Consider the following 20,553-nt stretch of genomic DNA (forward strand, 5'->3'; position numbering starts at 1 on the left):
CTTCATGATTGTCTCTGCTGCTGCAAGCAGCATAAACGCAGAAACCACACACGTCCCGGGCTCCGACACCTGTGCTGCGGGAACTCCACTCAGTAGTTTGGAGGCACTGTACTGACGTGTCCCGACCGAGACCGCCCAAGCGACGACAGCCAATCACACACTTCCTGGGCGCCGTTGCTGAGCAACAGCGGCTGGCATTTTAGGCTCCAGTTGAGAAATGGCAGAAAGGCTTCGTGTGGGTTCGGATTTAAAATTTCAGTTGGCTTCAGATTTGGATGACTCCGTTTTAAAGAAAGCACAGCCACTGTAGTCACTACGGGCAAGTAAGAACGCAGGGGCCTCTTTCACCTCCAAAGTTAACGCACTGGCTGCCGAAAGAGCTATTGGGTCCGGTTCAGAAAAGGGCCCGTCAGGACCTCGAGCCCAAGAATAAAAGATCCTGGCGTTTCTGCCAGCCGCCGGTTTGGAATGGCAACATTGCTGGCCGCAGGCTCTGGACATACGAACCCCCGCCCTGTTGCGGCCTGGTCTCTTTGGAGCTGGGGAAGAAGGGAGCCAAAAGGGGCGGGGTTTTTCTGAGGGGGAACGTTAACTGCAAGCACCGGAAGCGGTACCTTGGGAGGTCCGCGGGAGTGGCGGAGACGTGTCTGTCCGTGAGACGCTGGGACCGCTTGCCCAGGGTTGTGAGCTAGGAAGGCAGCCGCTAGGCCCCTCCTCCCATATCCTTTGCAGATCCAGTCGGCCTAGCAGCGTGGGGCGGCGGCGACGGCGAAGGCTGGGGCTGGGAGCATTGGCCGCCGGGCTCCCAGCCATGGCCGAGTCTGTGGAGCGGCTGCAGCTGCGGATAGAGGAGCTGGAGCGGGAACTGGCCCGGGAGAGAAGTCGGCGGGCCCTACGGGGCGGCGACGGAGGCTGCGGCCGGGCCCGTATCGAGAAGATGAGCCCAGAGGTGGTGGACTCCAACCCCTACAGGTGACCTGCGTCGCGGGTAGGAGGCGGCGAGGTCACGGTCTCCCTGCGGTCCGGAGTGAGGCGTTCCCCACCTGTCCAGGTCATAAGGCCTCCCGTCTCCCTTTTAATGTTCTGGGGGTCCTGTCCCCAAATGGGCAAGGCCAAGTCTTAGTATTGGGCCAAAGATGTTCTTTAGAAAAAAAGAAAGTGTATCTGCCATATGGCGCAGCTCCCGTACCTGCTGACACGCCAACAGTTTTGTACCCGCCCTGCCTCTGTTGGTCTACCTTCGCTCTGCCTAAAACTAATAGTAGTAACTTTCAGAAGATGATGTCAGACCAGTCCTGTCTGCTCCTCTCCTTTCTTCGTTTCCTAAGGTTTGTTAATTCCAAGCCGAGTGTAGCATAGTAGTTAAGGATAAAGACTCTGGAGAGCCAGACTGATTGTATTCAAATCCCAACTATTCCTAGCTGAGTAACCTTAGGGGAGTTCTGAACCTATTTGCCTCACTTTCTCACTTGTAAAATGGGGATAATAGTAGTATCTATCTCAGAGTTTTGAGAATCGAAAACGTCAGTATAAGTGAAGATCTTAGAATAGCGCTGGTGCACGCTAAGCCTTGTACAAGACTGTTGCTCAGGGCCTAGAGTGACAGAGCTTCACTACCTGCCAAACACTCGACGTGCCTTGTCACTTTTCCTGCTCACCACAACCCTAGGAGATTGCTACTATTATTTTATAGTTGAAAAATTGACAGACAACTGCTGTGGCTTGCCTTCAGGTCAGGCAACTAGTAGTAGGTAATAAGGTCTGGACTTGGATTAAATTTTTCTTACTTAAAGTTCACATGAAACTGTCTCCCAGTAAAAATAATTAGGTCATTAAGTAGTGTTGCTAAAAACTGGATAGTTTTAAAATAGGTGAAACAGGAGAGATGTTGTTCTTTTTAAAGAGCAGGAGAATTGGATTTTTAAAAAAGGTTTTGTTTATGGCATTATAAAGCATCAGTGGAAGTCTTTGGGTACATTTTTTTCTTTTTAACAGTCTAAAATGCTGACCAGTATTTAGGCACAAAGTTATTAATTATATATTATTTGTAATAAAAAAATTCTTCCATAATTACAGAAGAGTTCATATTAACCCAAATCAAATGAAATGATGCCAGATTTCTTGCTTTTCCCTCATTCATCAGATTTAGTAGGTTACCAAATTGTCTTAATCCTTTTTTCTTTCAGTTCTATTGAGATATAATTGACAGAGTGCATGTATTTTTTAACTCTGTTGCCAAATGTGAAGGGCTAACAATCCAAAAAATTTTTAACAATCCAGCATGGCTAGAGCAATATCTTAGAAATTTTGAAGGAAAATTATTTTCAACATAGACTTCTATACCATGTTAAACTATCAAATAAGATTTTGTGTGTGTGTGTGTAGCATTCTGCAATTCCCTTTAATTTTCTTAGAGAATAAAATTTTGATTTTTTTTTGGATAAAGAATAGAATTTTGATAATTTCAGACACACAAGTTCTCAAAATTTACCTTCCTTGTGAGTACCATTTGCAAAGCTACTGAGAGATGTTCTTTGAACCATAACAAGAGAATAACTTAAGAAATTCTCATAGCAGATGCTTGCAAATTTTCATGTGCATCAGAATTACTCCAAGAGCTTGAAAAACAGAGATGATTAGGCCACTTGCAAAGTTTGAGTCATTTGGTAATTATAGGGTGAGGGATTCAAGAAATGGCGGTTCTAGCATATTTTCATGTGATATACTGATCCATGGATCACACTTTAGAACCACTGAGCTGTAGGATACAGGAAGCAGGGGATTAAAAAAGGATAAAAAATGAAATGAAAAGAGTTTGTGATATAATGATGATGGGAGATTCCAGAATGGGAGTGATGTGTGCAGTAAGTCTGCAGATGGGTGCATGTCAGAATATTCTAGTAGATACATCTTTTAAAACGTGAAGTTGATAGAGTATCTCATACATGTGACTGTATCTTGAGGAAGTTTAGACAACCAGGTTTGAATATGTTAAAGTACATAGGAAATTAAGCATAAAGAGAAACAATTTTTAATGTCAAGGGTGGGGATTGTACAGGAAAGAGGACATTCTAATATACTGCATTGCCCAGTTGTGAACAGTCTTAACATCTAAGCAAACTGACCCTACAACAATAGTAAAAGACTGGTGGGATGAGAAGCATTTGTGTGCTTTGGGGATCAATGGTTAGAATGAAATAATCTTCAGAGAACACCTAAACCTGGAAATCAAGATATAAAAATGTTAGCACATTATTTAGAGGTATGTTGGTCATAGAGTTGGAAGTGAGGAAGAACAGGAAAATGGGGGTGGAGGCCAGAAAACCACTGAATTTCCTAGCAAGCCTGCTAGAACTATTTGACTGTAGAGTGTAAATGAATGGGAATTGTATGTATAATTGACTCATGAAACAACCTGGGGGTTAGGGACACTGACCCCCAACTCCTGTAGTCAAATCCACATGTAACTTTTAACTACTAATAATTGCCTGTTGACTGAAAGCCTCGCTAGCAACATAGTCAAGTAACACTTTTGTATGTTATATGTGTTATATATTCTTATAATAGAGCCAGAGAAAAGAAAATGACTTTTCAAATTGTTGCAAATCTCAAAAAAATTTGCCAATATATGAAAAAAATCCATGTATAAGTGGACCTGTGCAGTTCAAACCAGTGTTGAGGCAACTGTATATGTATATAGGTTTAAACTGTATATGTTCAAAAAAAATCTAAAACACTGAAGATAAAACAGATTAGTAACTAGGTAAAGTACCTCACAGTGTCCTTAGCATATAATAGGTTCTTACTGAAAGTAGACATCATCCATTATGGGCAGAGGCAAGTGATTGGAATTCCAGCCATGAGATTATACTGATATTACACATTAAATCTTAGTGTTAAACATAGAATATTTACATATATTAAGTAAGCATGGAAAAATGTTGAAATTTCACCTTTACTCATCTAGATACTTAATACTTAAATCAATAGATCTCAGTCTTGGCTTTACTTGAGAGTATCTGAAGAGCTTTTAAAAAAATATCTTGAGATAATTTGTAAAAGAGATACATAAAGAACAGAGGTGGAACTCCTCAGCTTCTGGCTGGAGGGTACTATCCTTATTTTTTTCCTGCATGCAGATATTTCAATAAATGGCATTTCATCTTTAAAAAAATTCTTGTTGCATAGGCTAACCTGGGAGGGTATTCAGTGTCAGTGTTTTTAAAGCTTTCTAGGTGATGTAGTTTCATCTGGGGAAAGCCAGCTTAAAGATTTCTCCTCTTAAAGGACTAGTAATGATTGAGTTTTAGTATTTTTCTGATGATATATGGTTACTTGTATTATTATTAATTAAAAGATTGTGAGTTTTAAAACAGTATTTTCTTTGTTTAAGCCGACTGATGGCACTGAAACGAATGGGAATTGTAAGCGACTATGAGGTATGATAAACCTTCCCAAGTTTCTGAAGATGATTTCAGTAAATGAAAAGTTTATGGTGATGTTTATGATAGAGTTATTAACCAACACATATCATTTTGCATTTCACAGAAAATCCGTACCTTTGCTGTAGCAATAGTAGGTGTTGGTGGAGTTGGTAGTGTGACTGCTGAAATGCTGACAAGATGTGGCATTGGTAAGGTAAAAACATTTCTCTCTGCTTATCATATAGGGAACCCATTCACTTTTGGAGTAAATCAGGTACAAGTTAGGATTTTTCTTCCTCATTACTAATGGTTTATTGATTTGTGGTATATTTATTCTTTCTACCTGAGGGAGTTGACATATCCCACCCAAACAGAAGTTGATACTGTTGCTGAATAAACAAGGACTACCTAATTTTGTTCAGGAACTTTTTTGTTTGGGGTAATAATAAACAATTTGGACTTATGTGTTTTAGATATAGAAGCCTAGGAAAGAAGGCTGTTAAACTGATAAAGTATATGAATGAAACACTGAAACATCTAACATATTTTTTAAACACATGCTTTATAAAAAGAGACTAGAAAGCATGTACCTTTCTTATTCTTAAAATTGAACTGGGGAATGCTCCATATTTTTTAACCCATCCATTTTTTACTTTTTTTCTAAAATTGATCTAGCTTGTGGATAGGAAGAAATAACCTTATACTAGAAATCAGTCTGCCAATCTTAGATTTATAAAACCAGTGTCCATGATGTTAGATATACAGTCGTTGAATACATAAGCTTTTCACAACTACATACCCTTAGTCATTTTGATAAAGCAGGCATTTTCCCCACAAAGTTTACCAATGCTTTTTAATATATCGGTGTCTTGTCTGAGGGTTTCAGCCCCGGGCAAGTTCACTATGGATTCAGCAAGACCAAGGAATGACAAAGGAATGTTCTTGGGGTAAAAGGTTTATTACCCAGCTTGTTTTCCCAATGGTAGGTCAAGCACTAGAATCATGTCTGCATCTAGCAGTCTGCAGGTCTGTGATCCTCGTCTCTGCCTCTGCCTAGAGCACTGGGCAGAGTTCTTTACATAATGAGTCAGTGATAGCTATTGCCTATGGGTGTGGAAGCAGTAGCCTAGTAGTAGGCCAATTATATCATCAAGTAGTTTAGGATCAGGGAAGATCCTGGCCATAGGAACTTCCATTTTCCTCACAATTGGTCCACCCCATGCCCCAAATTTTTAAAAGAAAGTGGTTTCAAAGTTGACATTTATTTATCAATATAGAACAGGACACACCAGATACTAAAAATTTTTATTAACATTTTAGAGTCTTTCAAGAGGTTTAGAGAAGCCAGCCAACAGTTACTTTTAGCTGACCTAAGTGCCCTGATTGACCCAGGATAGTAGAGCTCATGGAGGTTCCTGGCTGTCAGGTTTGAGTGTGCATCAGAGTCACTCGGACTGCTTGTTAAAACACAGGTTGCCAGACCCTACCCCAAATTTAGGATTTCCTGCAACCTCTAAACCAGATGTGAGACCAAAAGATCAAATTTAGTATTTGGCCTGACCTAATAAATACTGTTGAATTAGCTTAAATAAACCATATTTTGGGGACTCCAGATAGGGTAGAACACTATCATAGAAGGCATAAGTGATATCTTTTCTAGAAAATATATCTAGGTTGTTTGTATGGCCTGGGTTTTGTTTTTTAAGATGAAAATCTCATTTGTGTAGGATCCCTGCCTCCACCTCTGCCTGGCTGCTGGCCTTGCCCTGGCCATTTCCCCTTTTTTTGGTTTCATTGTTAAATTTAGGATTCTGAGAATAGTATTATAAAGTTACAGAATTTTACATCAAGGATGGGACCTTAGAAATCCTTGGGTGCAACTTGTTTGTACTGATAAGAAATGGGATCTTTTGGCCATTTTAAAGGGGGGTGTGTGTGTGGAAAGGAGGGAGGATGGGGGACAAATGCTGTCATATCTAAATATACAGTAAGGAACAGCAATTAACTGATGGGTTAGAAATCTATTTGGAATGATGTTTAGCCATTCCATGGGTATATATAGTGTCATATTCACAAAAGGAGTCATGTTATGCTAATTAGTTTAAATTATGGTACTTGTTTTGATCTTATTTAAGTATTTCATTTATGAGTTTTGGCTTCTGGCAAAAAATTTGAATGAACTGGGATTTTGGCACACTTTTTAAAAATTGGAATGAAATGGAATGAACATTACTTTCTCAGTGAATCATTCAGAGAGGCAGTACCATTGTTGTTAAGGTACAGATGCTGGATTGAGACTGCCCGAATTTGAATCCCATTTTCACTGCATATTAGCTGGGTGGCTTTTGGGCAGCTGCCCTAGTTTTCTCATTTCCAGGAGCAGGAGAGTAGAGTACCTAGTGTACTTACTTTTCATATGGGCAGTAAATGAGTTAGTATATGGTACCAGTATTTTAGAGTCAGCTAGTATTGCTGTCAAACTGTTAAATCCATCAAAAGCAAAATCTACCTATTTTGTATTTTTAGTTTGTTTTCTGGTAGTTTTTTATCAGAATACTATTTTTTATTTTAGTTGCTCCTCTTTGACTATGACAAGGTAGAACTGGCCAATATGAATAGACTTTTCTTCCAACCTCATCAAGCAGGATTAAGTAAAGTTCAAGCAGCAGAACATACTTTGAGGTAAATGAAACAGCAATTAAATACTGTCTTTAGTGAAATCTTACTTTGTGCATTTGGTATGAGTTAACCTCTTATATACATGGACCTTTTTTCTTTATAAAAATGCATGCTTCACTTACACAAAGATTTCTTATGTCTTGGATCTCAGTGGCAACCTTTTTCTGAATAGGGCTAGACAGTAACTACTTTAGGTTTTGAGGGCCATATGGTCTCTGTCAAAACTGCTCACCTTCCCAGTTGTAGTGTGATAACAGCTGTAGGCATTACAAAAATGAATGAGCAAAGCTGTGCTCTAATATAACTTTTATTTATGGGCTCTGAAATTCACATTTCATATAATTTTCACAGGTCATGAAATATTGTTCTTTTGATTGTTTTGTTTTTCCTGCAACCATTTAAAAATGTAAGAACCATTCTTAGCTTGCAGACTTTACCAGAACAGATGGCAGGTCAGATTTGGCCTGAGGGCCCTAGTTTGCCAAATCTTACTCTAGCTAGTTTGTAGCCCAAACATACTTGCACTGAGTTGAGTAAGGAATAAAGAAACTCTTTTGTCAGGCCGAGTGTCGTGGGTTTAACCCCCCGGCAAGTTCACTAAGGATTCGGTGCGACCAGGAATGACAATGGAACGTTCTTGAGATGAAAGGGTTTATTACCCGGCTTGTTCTCCCTGCGATAGGTTGAGCACTGCAGGTCTATAATTCTCCTTTATCTCTGCCTCTGAGCCACTCCCCACAGCGGTCTCAGTCTTCTGCGCTGCCTCCATTCCAGCCTCTGCTCTTGTGCAGCCATGTTGCCCAGAGCACAGGGCAGAGCTCTTTAGAGTCAATAACAACTATTGTCCACACGTGTGTAGTGAGCTAGCCAACCAGGGCCAGGTGAGCATCCTGGCCATAGGAACCTTCACTTTATCCACACCAAGCTGTGGCTAACTGAGGTACTCAAGGCTTAAATCCCAGCACATAGATTGTGGGAACATTTTTGTAAACATTCTGACAAGCAGTATGTTTTGAACCCAGTCCTCGAAATGGGACCAAAGAGGTAGAAGACAGCTTTGCATTTTCTTTGCATAGCTTGAGTTCCATTTTTCTAAGCTCTGTTAAATGATCTTAAGCTATTTCAGTTATTTTTCCTGCTTTCCCTTACTATTCCTAGCAGTTTTTATAATCATTCCTTTTTCCTCTTAGGAGCATTAATCCTGATGTTCTTTTTGAAGTACACAACTACAATATAACCACAGTAGAAAACTTTCAACATTTCATGGATAGAATAAGGTAAAATTTTATTTATGTGTATGTATGACAATGGTCCAGCTCAGTTAAAACAAATATTAGAAAATGTACTGATGATTGATTCAGTTAATTGGTAGATTGGTATATATTTTTGTTCTTAAAATAGTTAATTTTTTGTGTGATTTTTCTATATTAGGAGCTCAGTAAAAAGCATATATTTTCCCCCCAAAATAGTAACAAAATAAAAAACAAGCAAAAAAACAAAATTCTGTTATGATATAACAAGAGATCCTCAATTATAAGTTCTGTGTTCTAAATTGCATTTCTGTATGAAAGTGGTTTCCTGCAGAGACATTGTAACACAGCTGAAATACTGAATTGTATTCAGTTAGCTTTTACTTTTACATTTGTAGTGAAAGCTGATAGGGAAATGGTAGTTTTTCTGAACAGACTTTCTGTTTCTTGTACCAATGTATGCCTTGTACAAGAAGTACTGTGGTATCATTGATATTATATTCATAAGTTACTCAATACTCTTTATATACTGTTCTTCAGTATTAAATACTTGCTATCTCATAATTATATTCAAGCATTTACCGAAAGAATAAGTATGTGACTGAACAAATATTCTTATTAGAATGTGTTTTGTGTTCTGATTTTTTCAAATAAAATTTATTTGCTTTGCCTAGTAATGGTGGATTAGAAGAGGGAAAGCCTGTTGACCTAGTTCTTAGCTGTGTGGACAATTTTGAAGCTCGGATGACAATAAATACAGTGAGTATTTCTATTCTGTAAGGTGTTATACTCTTTCTTATCTATTTTCCTGTATTGTCTATCAGTATATATTCCCCATTCTAAAAAAAATTCTGCATTTAAACCCTTTTATAGTGTGTTTTATATCAAATGTTCTTTTAGCCTACTTTGAAATATATTCTGGTCACTGGGGGACTCATCTAGCCTTGCTGTTGTAGCTTATATTTCAGTATCTCTCTCTCATGTGCCAAATAGAGGAAACCACAAAATAGACAACTTCGGATGTACAATTTTTAAAGTAATCGACTGTATATAATGTCTTTCTTTTGGTTGAAGTTGATTTTAATTTTTGTTACTTTATTTTTAAGTAAATATATATGTATAAATTGCCTACAAACATGGTTTCTCAAAAATAAAATTGATTTTTTTGAATATTTGTGTTCCAACTTTTCAAATGATATTTTGCATCTTTTTTCTTGCTGAAATTGTTTTAGAAAAATGAAGTTTTATATTAATAAATTTAATAAATTATGGCTCATTTTAATATTTATTGACTGCTTACTTGAATGTTGTCAGTTTATACACAGTGGTAGTTGCCAAGGAATTCCATTATTTACAACTTTCCTCTTTTATTCTGAAAATTAATTTTTAAATGCCCTTGGTAATCCATTTACTTTACCTTAATTTTCATGAAAAGAACTTAGGTAAATTACTTTTTTACTCTTTTATGTTTCCACCTATTTCTACTAAGGCTTGTAATGAACTTGGACAAACATGGATGGAATCTGGGGTCAGTGAAAATGCAGTTTCCGGGCACATACAGCTCATAATTCCTGGAGAATCTGCTTGTTTTGCGGTATGCATGACTCATTTTGGGTCTCATTTTGAGTTACTTTTCACTCTTAAGTACTAGAGTTCCTGGGGCATTGAAAATGTATTATAGTTCAAAGAAAAAACAAACTTTGAACATGATGGAATTTTATTTTGAACATCTTAACACTTTTTCCTCTTTACTTTGAAATATATTTTCTTCTATTTTCATGCAGTGTGCTCCCCCACTTGTAGTTGCTGCAAATATTGATGAAAAGAGTCTGAAACGAGAAGGTGTTTGTGCAGCCAGTCTTCCTACCACTATGGGTGTGGTTGCTGGAATCTTGGTCCAAAATGTGTTAAAGTGAGTGAGGGATAGTTATTCTGAATTGTCGTGTTTGCTTTTGATAGAAACAAAAGTATTTCAGGAAGTATTTAAAATACTGGAATTACTAGCTAATTATTTAATTTAGTTTTTTTTTAATTTAGCTTTAGAAATGCATATATTTTTTATTTTATATATGTGCTTTTTATCTATATATAAATGTCTTAACATGTTTAAGTTAAACATAAATTAATATTACATATATATTAATTTATATACGTACACACTCCCTGCATTTGGAATAGCTCATGTTAAGTGGCACTGTGGTACTGGTGTATTTATTTATGAAGCATTAACCAAATAATCTAAATCTCTGCAGGTTTGACCAAAGGTTGGTGATTTAGGCATAAATACACTTTCTTCCATTATCTTGATTTAACTATAAATAAAATAATCTGTGATTAAACATTGAGGGTTATCTCTTTGCTATCCAAAAACAGATATCCAGCAATTACACCATTTAAACTATAGCTAAAAAGAACAAAGCCTTCTTTGCAGCTATAATTAATGTCTAAGGGTTTTAGAACCAACTCACCCTTTACTGAAAGCAGAACCCCTTTAAGTGTTCCCTAATTCAGACCATTTTTTCCTCACTTTACAACTTTAATAAGCTTAAGTTATGTTTCTTAAGCTTCCAATATGATAAAACAAACTGCAACATGATACAGGGAAATATCTGACCAGACTGTGAAATTATAAAAAAGCATACCTAAATACTCTCAAGGCAACTGTCTAGGGCTATTTCATGTAAGAGTAGATAGATTGCATAAACTTCAGTAGACCCTATCTAAACAAAACATTTTATAGTGTGAAAAAGGGAAACAAAATCATGGCTGCAAAGTATTCTCTTAAGGATGTGTCATATTTAACGAGCCCTCTATTTATGGACTTTTAAGCTACTTAATAGATTTTTTTGCTATGTAATAATGCTGCAAACAAAATCTTGCAAATGTTTTTGTACACTAGATTTTTGTAGTGTGAAATTTTAGAAGTGGAATTTGAGTTTATGTAATGTTTATTTCAACATTACTAAATTTCTCCTTCAAAAGAGTTGAACATTTCCATCACAGTGTAAGAGTATCTGGTTCACCCACACCTTGGTGATGTTGGGTATCATCTAATTCTTCACTCTTTGTAAATATGATAGTGAAAGTGGATGTCATTTCAGTTGTCAGAGATTTGTGGAAAGGGTTGAGCACTTACATTTTTCTGTGAATTGCCTGTATCCTTTGCTCAGTTTTGTCTTTATTTTATATCAACAACATGCATTTGTATATTTCTCCTTTGTTGTTTGTCCTTCATATGTGATTTTTCCCTCTCTGTATAAGCTTCTAAAAGGAATCAGATTTGACTGGGGAGCTTAATGACATAGTGGAAATGGTCTATATTTTGACCTATTAGTGATTTTATGGGTAAAGACTTCTGCAAAATTTTATTGAGTCGCACATTTAAGATTATAAACTTTATAGTAAGTCATATATAAAAACTTAAAAATATTAAAGTAGTTAGATTAAGTACCGTATCTAAGATTTTTAAGGTATACTTGTCTCACATTTTAACCTAAAATCAGTATGCTTCTTAAAAGTTGTTGACGTGTCATAGTTTGACAGCATTTTATCTTTATTAGAGGTTCAAAAAATAGTGTGTTCTAAGTTGATGAAATGGAGTAATCTCTTCTTTCTTGTATTCATGTAACAAACATCTACTATAAGCCATGCTCTGTAAACAAGATAAAAAATTTGTTTGCTGGATTGCTTGTTACAGAAATCTTTACCTACTTCAAAACTATTTTTTAATTCAGTTACTTTGTTCTAATACATTTATGGTTTTATTTTTTAAATTTAAGTCTACTTTGTTTTTCTAGGTTTCTGTTAAATTTTGGCACTGTTAGTTTTTACCTTGGATACAATGCAATGCAGGATTTCTTTCCTACTATGTCCATGAAGCCAAATCCTCAGTGTGATGATAGAAATTGCAGGAAGCAACAGGACGAATATAAGGTATATATCGATCTGTTAGAATGTATGAGAGATATATAGGATAATAATTTTTTTAAAAAGGAACAATTATATTTGGAATATGAGAAATGGATTTTGCACTTAAAATTTTTAATTTATTCACCATACTTCAAAAATGAAAAAGCTGTTCAGAGTCCTTTGTTGCTTTTGGTAAGATAAAAATCTTGTCTGAATTCTTCTTAATGCTTCAGAGAACTGAGAAATGAGTAAGAACACCTTGATATTGTTTGATTTCTACAGAAAAGGGTAGCAGCACTGCCCAAACAGGAGGTTGTTCATGAAGAGGAAATGATAATACATGAAGACAATGAGTGGGGTAGGAATTTTTTCATTAATTGAAATGGCAGCATTTAAACGAAATCATTTGTAGGAGGGAATATAATTAAGAGTATACAAATGTTAAATAATGATTGCTTATTAAGTTCTTTAAAACTGTTATATAAGATCAAACTTAATTTTACAGGTATTGAGTTGGTATCTGAGGTTTCAGAAGAGGAACTAAAAAATTCTTCAGGTCCAGTTCCTGACTTACCTGAAGGAATTACAGTGGCATATACAATTCCCAAAAAGGTACATCTAAAATCTGACTTATCATCAGTAAATATCATGCAAGAGTCTTCTTTCATCTTAATCCTATTTTATATTGCCAAGGTAGTATTTTCTATTTTAGGTATTTTACACTACAGGCATTAAGATATGTAAAAGAGAGGTATTCAGTATTAATATGGAAAAACACATACCATGTTTACAAACTGTTTGAACATAGACAAAAAATAGTTTTTTTCACTTATTAATGGATCAGTGGAAATAGATTTTGATTAAATTAAGATATTTTTGTATTTGATAGTTATAGCCACAATATCATGTAAAAATACCACTTCAGTAGAGATCTCAAGAATAAATTACTGCCTTGTAAACCAAAAGACTAGTGGGGGAAGTAAAAGACTTTGTCTCTTCTAAAAATCAGAAGGCATATTTATTAAGTAAAATTTACTTTGTAAACTTTTGAATGAGGTTAAACCTTACTGACTCTATGTTCCAAAGCATCAAGAATTTTATATGGTTATTTTTTTTTTTTACTGTGTTTCCCTCATTCGCTGATAGGAAAAGGATTCTGTACCTGAGGTAACAGTGGAAGATTCTGGTGAAAGCTTGGAAGACCTCATGGCCAAGATGAAGAATATGTAGATAACAGACTAGCCTGTACTTTATTTCTCATGTTTAAGCCTATTCCCTTCAACTGAAATCATTTCAGAACTGAAAATAACTTAGGGCAACATTATTTGATGTGTACTTTCCACGGAATTATTGTACTTGTTCAAAGTACTTTGACTGTTCCTTTTGCTTCCAGCCTTCAACTAAAATCAACTAAGTAACTCTCCTAAAACTCATGTGTTACTCCATTAAGAAAACTTAAAGGGATTATTGTAGGCAGTTATAAATCATATTGAAAATTTAGCCATTGAAATGTTTTGGCCTTTTGGGAGGGTTGGGAAGAAAGGACCAATTTGATGCTGTACCCCTTTTATTTCCAGTAATCCTTGTGGCCTCTTGCCTGAGGCCATGGGCAAAAAGTAGTTTGTAGTTCTCAGATACAGGGAAAAGGACAAGAGGCACAAAGTATTGATTAGAGCTGGCAGGCATCTACTCATGTTTGGAATTGCTCTGTACAAGAAAACTGTACACAATTAGGTTGGCCAACAATGAATTTAAAATCTTTAACTTACAAAATAAAAATATCCATATCCTCTTAAATAGTTCCTAATGAAATATAAGCTGAAATGTAGTCATTGGAAAAGTTTGTAAACTCGTGAATTATATATTCAAAAACAAGACAACGGCAAATAAAAGGAAGCTTTCTTCATGAACAGACAGATAAAGGTACTTTGAGGAAGTAGTAATTGTATTTCCGCACTAAGGAAAAGAAGTTAATCTGTGGCCTATATATCTGCTCTCCTGCAGCTGTGTAGCCATGTAGCCCAGAGCACTGGGTGGAGCTCTTTATTATATAGCGTCAATTAATTGCCCACACGTATATAGTGAGCAAGCTGACCAGGGCCAGGTGAGAATCCTGGCCATAGGAACCTTCACTTTATCCACATGTCAGAATCTTGGGCATTAAAATTGAAGATTTTATTACACATAAATACATAAATGGTACAAAAAATGGCAATAAGTATGAGACCTATAAAAATATTTAATTTTCAGTATTGAATGGCAGACAATTTGAGTTTGAAATAAATGAAGAGACAGATTTAGGCCATTTAAGAGAGAAGCTGGAGGAGAATGTCATGTTCCTCTTTTGGGAAAAGCTAAAGTACACTGGAAAGCTTGACTTGTTACTGCATTAGTGACTTCAGACATGATGTAGCTACATACACAGTGAAACAATGTACAGTGTAGAGAGCGTGGAAAGCAGAGGGCTTGGCCCAATCTGCTCCAAGAAAAGGAAAACTTAAAAAAACTGTAGCAGAGATTCCTATTACTAGTTCATTTTACACAAGAATAATTGAAGCCTTTCGTAAACATTATCCCTTTATTCCTTGAAACTTTTCTTTGAGGTAGAGAATTGGGCAGGCTAAAGCAAGAAAAGGAATGGTGAGTCTAAAGGAGCTCTTAAGAGATTAAAAGAATTCTTGAACTCTTTCTGCTCTGCAGCTTTTGTTGAACAGACCAATGCACTCTTTGTGACCAACTCTTCATGTTGTCTTAGGATTCTAATGTGTGTATATCATTGGGTTCCATACAATAGGAAAGTTAATTCTTTAAAGCAACTAAAACAGACACAATCATGAGCCAGACTTCAATGTGGTCCAATAAAATTTCATAAAAATATCGGTTAAGTCACAAAGTAAAAATAAATTTTTCTTAAAAACATTTTCAAAATAAGTTTAATATTCTAATGTTCCAAATTTTTCTTAATTACCATAAGACGCAGTTGCAGTGAATCGTAATTGCCGCTATTACCTTTGTCCCTGATGAAGGAAAACATTAGGATAATGGCTTGTTTTTAAGCTAAATGTGTCTCCTCCATCTGATGACTGTCGGGAAGGAGCTTTAACACCCAAAAGTGATGTTTCTGCTTCTTTTATTTCCATTGCCCTTTTGTATAGTTCAGCAGCTTTTTCAAAATCCCCTTCTTCATAGCTTTGAGAGAAAAAAAATTCTTAAGATGAAAATATAACCACTTAACAATTGCAGTGATCTTAAGAGGATACAAAAAAATCAAGTTGTGAATAATTGCTTATTTTTTCATTTTGTTTTTTCTAGTGCATTCAGACCAGTAAAACAGAATACCCAAACTCCTCTCCTGTCTATATATACTGACTGCTAAGGAACATTTCAGTGTCTCACACAAAAATCATTAAGACCATGTTATAATAACAGATGCAGTGAAACTGCTAAGGGAAGTAAGGTATTCTTTGCATACTGAGATACACAAAGCATAAGTCAACATGTCCTTAATGTAAATTAGCTCTCAGGACAGCAAATTGCCCATATTACACCCAGAGCCAGGTAGTTGCAAATGTAAACCATCCTTCACTATTTACCTGGCACACTCCTCTACAAAATAAATCATGCAGCCTTCATTTTGCTTCTGGATACTAGTTTAATTTTTGTTTTTGTAAATCAACAAAAACAATTCCTCTCCCTGCAAGAAAAAACATTCAGCAAAAAACAATTCTTTGTTCTATGAGTGAAATTACAGCTGCTCTAAAACAGAGTTTGGCTTTATCAGTAAAGTGAAAATTCTTACCTAAGCACAGCTAAATTTTTTAATGTTTCTCCAACTCGAGGATGCATCCGACCCAGGCTGTCCTCATAAATCTTTAATGCTCTTTCATATAATGGCAAGGCTTCAACATATTTTTTCTTATTAAAAAAAAAAAGTGCTGACTTGAATACATTGGGTTTCTGAAATTACTATGAAAGTATTTTAGACTAAGTTGACCTATTTGGGTAAGCCCTTAAAAATGTTTATATCTTCCTATGAGACATGGATAAACAGACTGATTTATGAATAATCTTAGTGGGAGAAGCAGTGTAATAGAAATCTAAGTTTTCAGACCTGGCTTGGTAACTACTGATCTTAACCCAATAATACAAGCAAAAATGTATTTCTTCATTGCCCAGTGGATGCCACACATGTTCCTCACCCATCACAGTCAAATGCCACAGCTTAATGACAATATTAGATATGGAGATGTAGGTAGTCTCCAGATATTAAAAAACAAAGCTTATGCAATGAACTAAGTTTTACACTAAGGAGGGGACTACCTTACAAAAGTAATGTTAGTAATTTATCAAGTACCATAGGAAGCATTAGTAGAGAATCTTAAATTTCCTTCAATTATTTTTACTGTGTCACATCTAATTCATTTCTTAAAACCATTCATTTATCGGGACTCTCTTGTCTCCTGGCCTGAGCCAGGAGCTTTGCCCTCTTGCTTTCTCTCTAAATAAAAACTTCTGCCTTGCTTGCTCTCCTAAAAAAAAAAAAAAAAAAAACCATTCATTTATAAAGAGTAAGTATGGGAACTTACCATTTGGCTATAGAGAACAGCCAAGTTCACCAAGGCAGTAGCTACACTAGGGTGCTTTGGGCCAAAGGATTTTTGCCGAATTTCAACAGCCAGTTCATACAAAGGTACAGCTTTGTCAAGTTTCCCCTAAAAAACAAAAGTGAAGTCTAACAAAAATATTAAAGCAATAAGTATGATCTGATGAGAGCTTTTTTCATGACTAAAATTTTGTATTGAAAAGTAATTTTGAAGGAAAAAATTCAGAAGTGTTTCCTCCCAGTTAATGTTTAAGCTTACAAATAACTGAAATCTAATAAGTCAGTAAAGCTATGTTGAACATACAAACATTTTCTTTGATAACTCAGAAAGCCCTTTAAAATCACAAATTTATTACTCAGTTTCTGGTAAAGTAGAAACATGCCAGTTAAAGTATGTTTGCTATGTAATTTATGTAATTTTTTTTAGAGATGGCATCAAAATAAAAATTCATTTCCCACCAAATCCCTTCCAGATTTTTCAGTTACTTCTTTTTACTTGAAAGTTGGGCAGAAATATCAACAATGCATCCTTCTAACTAAAACATCAACTTTAGTGCCAGGATGACAAGCAAGGGTCCCACAAAGGCTAAAGTCAGTCTGCATGGCTCTGTAACTGTACTAAATAAAATGAAAGCAAACTTCTCTGGCATTTTTTTGAAGAACGGCTATAAAAATGCCAAACATCACTCAGGCTAGAACCCTATGGCAAAGAATGGTTATATATAATTGTAGGCAAAGAAAAACAATTAAAATGCTCAACTACAAAGACTACCTCCTTCAGGGCTGGCAGTTGGGTGATTTGTTATGTTTTTGGCTGCTTAACACAACACATTTAATACTGGTTGAATTTTAGAACTCCTGAAATGTAATATACAGATAAGTTTTAATTAGAATGCTGATAAATGCATTTGCATTTGGAATGTATTTTAAAACCAAACCAGTGCCATAATTTAGTTAAGTCTAAAATAATATTTAAATATTACACTCAACTATTTGATTTGAAATCTCATAGAATTTGATTTGAAAGCTCATAGAAAATAATCTGTCCATCAGAAGACAAATTATTTTGTTGATAGTAATGATGGCTTAATTGGTCTATTATAAAACATAACTAAGCATGCCAAGGATTACTTACCATTTTTTTATACAAGATTGCAAGATGCTTCACTGTGTAAGCCAAAGATGGGTGATCAGGAGCTAATGCTCGTCTCCGAATGTCTAAAGCTCTTTCATAAAGCTCTTCAGCTTTATCATACTGCTTCTTTTCATTGCACAGAGCTGCCAGATTGTTCAAAGACTGGGCACAATCAGGATGATCTGGTCCTAGAACTCGCTCCCTCATTTCTAAGGAACGCTTCAGAAACTGGTCAGCTGTTCTATGAAGAAAACCATTAAATGATTTAAACTCTTCTCTGGAAGTCAGAATCCCCAGCCCTACATAGTTGGAGAACTGAAGCACTTTCATTCTTCAAATCCAAGATAGTTGTTAAAATGAAGGATTCAGCTCAAAATCCTCTTTCTCACCCCTTAATAACCTTTCTTCCTTTTTCTAGAAATTAAAAATACTTTACTGATAGTGTGTTTCCTGATAGTGTGAGGGCCTAATCTAGATAATTAGCTTAGTTCTCCACTTCACTTCTCCTAAAAGACAAAGCCATAAATATTTTCCAAACCAAACTTTTTATCCCTTTAAAATTATTAGACCTAATTCAAAAGATTTTGGTATTCACTCTTTCTTCCTTTGTTGTTAGTACTAAATAATTTTTAGTTTAAGAAGTGTGAAGTGGGCTATATATTTGTCACATTTTTCTGATACCCGAACTGTTAAATTTGTTAGTTTTCTGACATCCAAAGAATACAAAAACACTTCTTTTTCAGAAAGTATAAATATTAATGCCACTTTGAGTCTTTTAAGTCCAAATGAAGTGAATAATAAAACTAGCAGCTATTCACATTTTTTATTTTCCCTTAGTCCCAAGTGTCTTCTATGAAGTCTCATGTACGGTATCTATACAAGTTCACTTTTCAAAAACAAACAGGACATACTAGGGAAGCTACAGAATAACTGTTTAGTTTCTAAAAAAACAATGTGACAAGAAACAGTAGAGAAAATGCCATGTCTTTGTTAAATGAGGGTTTGCCCATGGCATACATGAAATCTGGCATGGTTTCTATCAATTTTTTCCAGCTTGACTTGACAGAAATGGAAAACAGCTTTGCATTTAAGAGACAAAAGAGATACTTGTTTTCATTATTAACATCATAGTACTCACTCCAGGTTATTCTGAAGATAGTAGAGAACGCCCAGTTCATTGAGGGTCCGAGCACTGTCAGGCGTGTCCTTACTTAATGTGAGCTCTTCTAACTGTAGGGCCCGTCTACGTAAAAGGGCAAATCCATACTGGAGCAAATGCAAAACATTCACAACAATCATTAAGTGTAGTCTTTGAATCTGAAACAATATACTGGGGTTCCAAAAAATCCTTTCTCCTTTTGTTCCCTTTAAAGTAGATTACAATTATTTTAAATATTACACTGAATCTAACAGTTAATGAAAATACATATACTTCCACATGGTATCATATTCTAACATTCATTAAAAATTTTTTATGAAAATGATTATGAGATATTTTAGCAAAGTGAACTGAACCCCAAAGTCCTTCAAAGAGATCAGGAAACAGAATTAACTTGTAACTTGCAGATATTTACCAACCCCATTGCTAAACACTTAAATAGAAGGTACTTATGACTACACATAGCACCTACAACTAATAGACAAGTAAGTCCTGGAGATCAAATGCTCAGTACAGTGAATATAGACAATACTGTACAATAATCACCAAATCTGCTATGAGACTATATCTTAATTATTCTCAGCATGAAAAAGAAATGATTACATATGATTGAGGTGCTATCGTCACAGTGGCAATCATATTATATAAATGTACCAAGTAAACATGTTGGACACAAATTTATGCAATGGTATGTCAAACATATTTCAGAACATGTCAAAAATATTTTTTAAATTGCACATATTATTGTAAGTTAACAAACATACTGTAGATTTTATTAGCAGCTTAGAAAGTGAACACTTTTTTAATCCTCAAGGATAAGAATTTCTTCACATTTGAATCTAACATGAAATATTAACTAAATTTCTTTTATTCCCTTTCCAATCCTTTACAGAAGAGAACTGAAGTAGCTTTTAAGTTCACCTTCTGGAGTTGAATCTTCAAGTGAACTTTACAGTTCCACTTCAAAAAATTTTTTTAAAAACTTCTCAGTTTTATTGAGATATAATTGGCATAGAACATTGTGTAGGTTTAAGGTTTAAGGTGTACAACATGATGATTTGATACACATATGTATTATGAAATGATTACTACAATATATAGTTCACTTTAAAAGTCTACTAATTATACTTTTCAGTAATACCTAATATTTAAACGTATTATACATAAGAAAATGTTAATCAGTACTTTCCTAGATGTCACTTTAAAATCTCCAGTTCTTAAATGTGAGGTTTATAAATCTATATTATGATATTCAGAGATGCTCTTTTCCTTTTTGGTTTGAAACAACTCAAAAGAAATCTCTTATTACCAAGTTGCCTTTTCTCCTTGTAGCTTTCTGACGAATTTTAAAGGATTTTTTCCTAAAATGTTCTGCTTGTTCAAATCTTTAAAAA

The 20,553-nt window shown here is 35.3% G+C and overlaps 2 protein-coding genes across 12 annotated transcripts in view; one reads left to right on the forward strand and one right to left on the reverse strand.

The window, feature by feature from the left end:
* Nucleotides 1-184: 184 nt before the first annotated feature.
* On the forward strand, nt 185-14,950 carry UBA5 (ubiquitin like modifier activating enzyme 5). 4 transcript variants are annotated; one of them, XM_017651505.3, is made up of 13 exons: nt 185-323; nt 733-972; nt 4,394-4,439; nt 4,549-4,638; nt 6,997-7,106; nt 8,294-8,380; nt 9,028-9,112; nt 9,843-9,947; nt 10,138-10,265; nt 12,151-12,286; nt 12,545-12,620; nt 12,768-12,874; nt 13,409-14,950. In XM_017651505.3, exons 2-13 carry the CDS (start codon nt 812-814, stop codon nt 13,490-13,492), a joined length of 1,215 nt encoding a protein of 404 aa, XP_017506994.1. In that variant the 5' UTR covers nt 185-323; nt 733-811; the 3' UTR covers nt 13,493-14,950. The 4 variants fall into 4 exon arrangements, with proteins under 4 accessions (XP_017506994.1, XP_073088343.1, XP_017506995.1 ...); XM_017651506.3 differs by lacking the exon at nt 185-323 and having other exon boundaries at nt 805-988; XM_017651507.3 differs by lacking the exons at nt 185-323; nt 733-972 and having other exon boundaries at nt 4,392-4,439; nt 4,549-4,633.
* A 227-nt stretch (nt 14,951-15,177) lies between these two features.
* LOC108391755 (nephrocystin-3) overlaps nt 15,178-20,553 on the reverse strand; it is a 50,093-nt gene continuing 44,717 nt past the window's right edge. For 6 of the 8 annotated variants that reach the window (XM_037006117.2, XM_037006118.2, XM_037006116.2 and 3 more), the window contains 6 exons: nt 20,469-20,544; nt 19,139-19,266; nt 18,001-18,241; nt 16,849-16,974; nt 16,062-16,177; nt 15,178-15,451 (listed from right to left, as the gene is read on the reverse strand). In XM_037006117.2, coding sequence (XP_036862012.2) covers nt 15,268-15,451; nt 16,062-16,177; nt 16,849-16,974; nt 18,001-18,241; nt 19,139-19,266; nt 20,469-20,544 — 871 coding nt within the window. In that variant the 3' untranslated portion in view covers nt 15,178-15,267. Of the gene's footprint in view, nt 15,452-16,061; nt 16,178-16,848; nt 16,995-18,000; nt 18,242-19,138; nt 19,267-20,468; nt 20,545-20,553 lie in introns of those variants that run through there. The other 2 variants (XM_037006119.2, XM_037006120.2) reach the window with 2 other exon arrangements.

Source organism: Manis javanica, chromosome 3, assembly GCF_040802235.1.
Source record: "Manis javanica isolate MJ-LG chromosome 3, MJ_LKY, whole genome shotgun sequence".
Classification (NCBI taxonomy): Eukaryota; Metazoa; Chordata; class Mammalia; order Pholidota; family Manidae; genus Manis; species Manis javanica.

Excerpts from the sequence above, each read along its gene's own strand:
- UBA5 (XM_017651505.3), top strand. The coding sequence starts at position 812 with ATGGCCGAGTCTGTGGAGCGGCTGCAGCTGCGGATAGAGGAGCTGGAG. Across the intron at positions 4,440-4,548 it reads GAATTGTAAGCGACTATGAG|AAAATCCGTACCTTTGCTGT; the intron begins GTATGATAAACC and ends TGCATTTCACAG. Across the intron at positions 8,381-9,027 it reads CATTTCATGGATAGAATAAG|TAATGGTGGATTAGAAGAGG; the intron begins GTAAAATTTTAT and ends TGCTTTGCCTAG.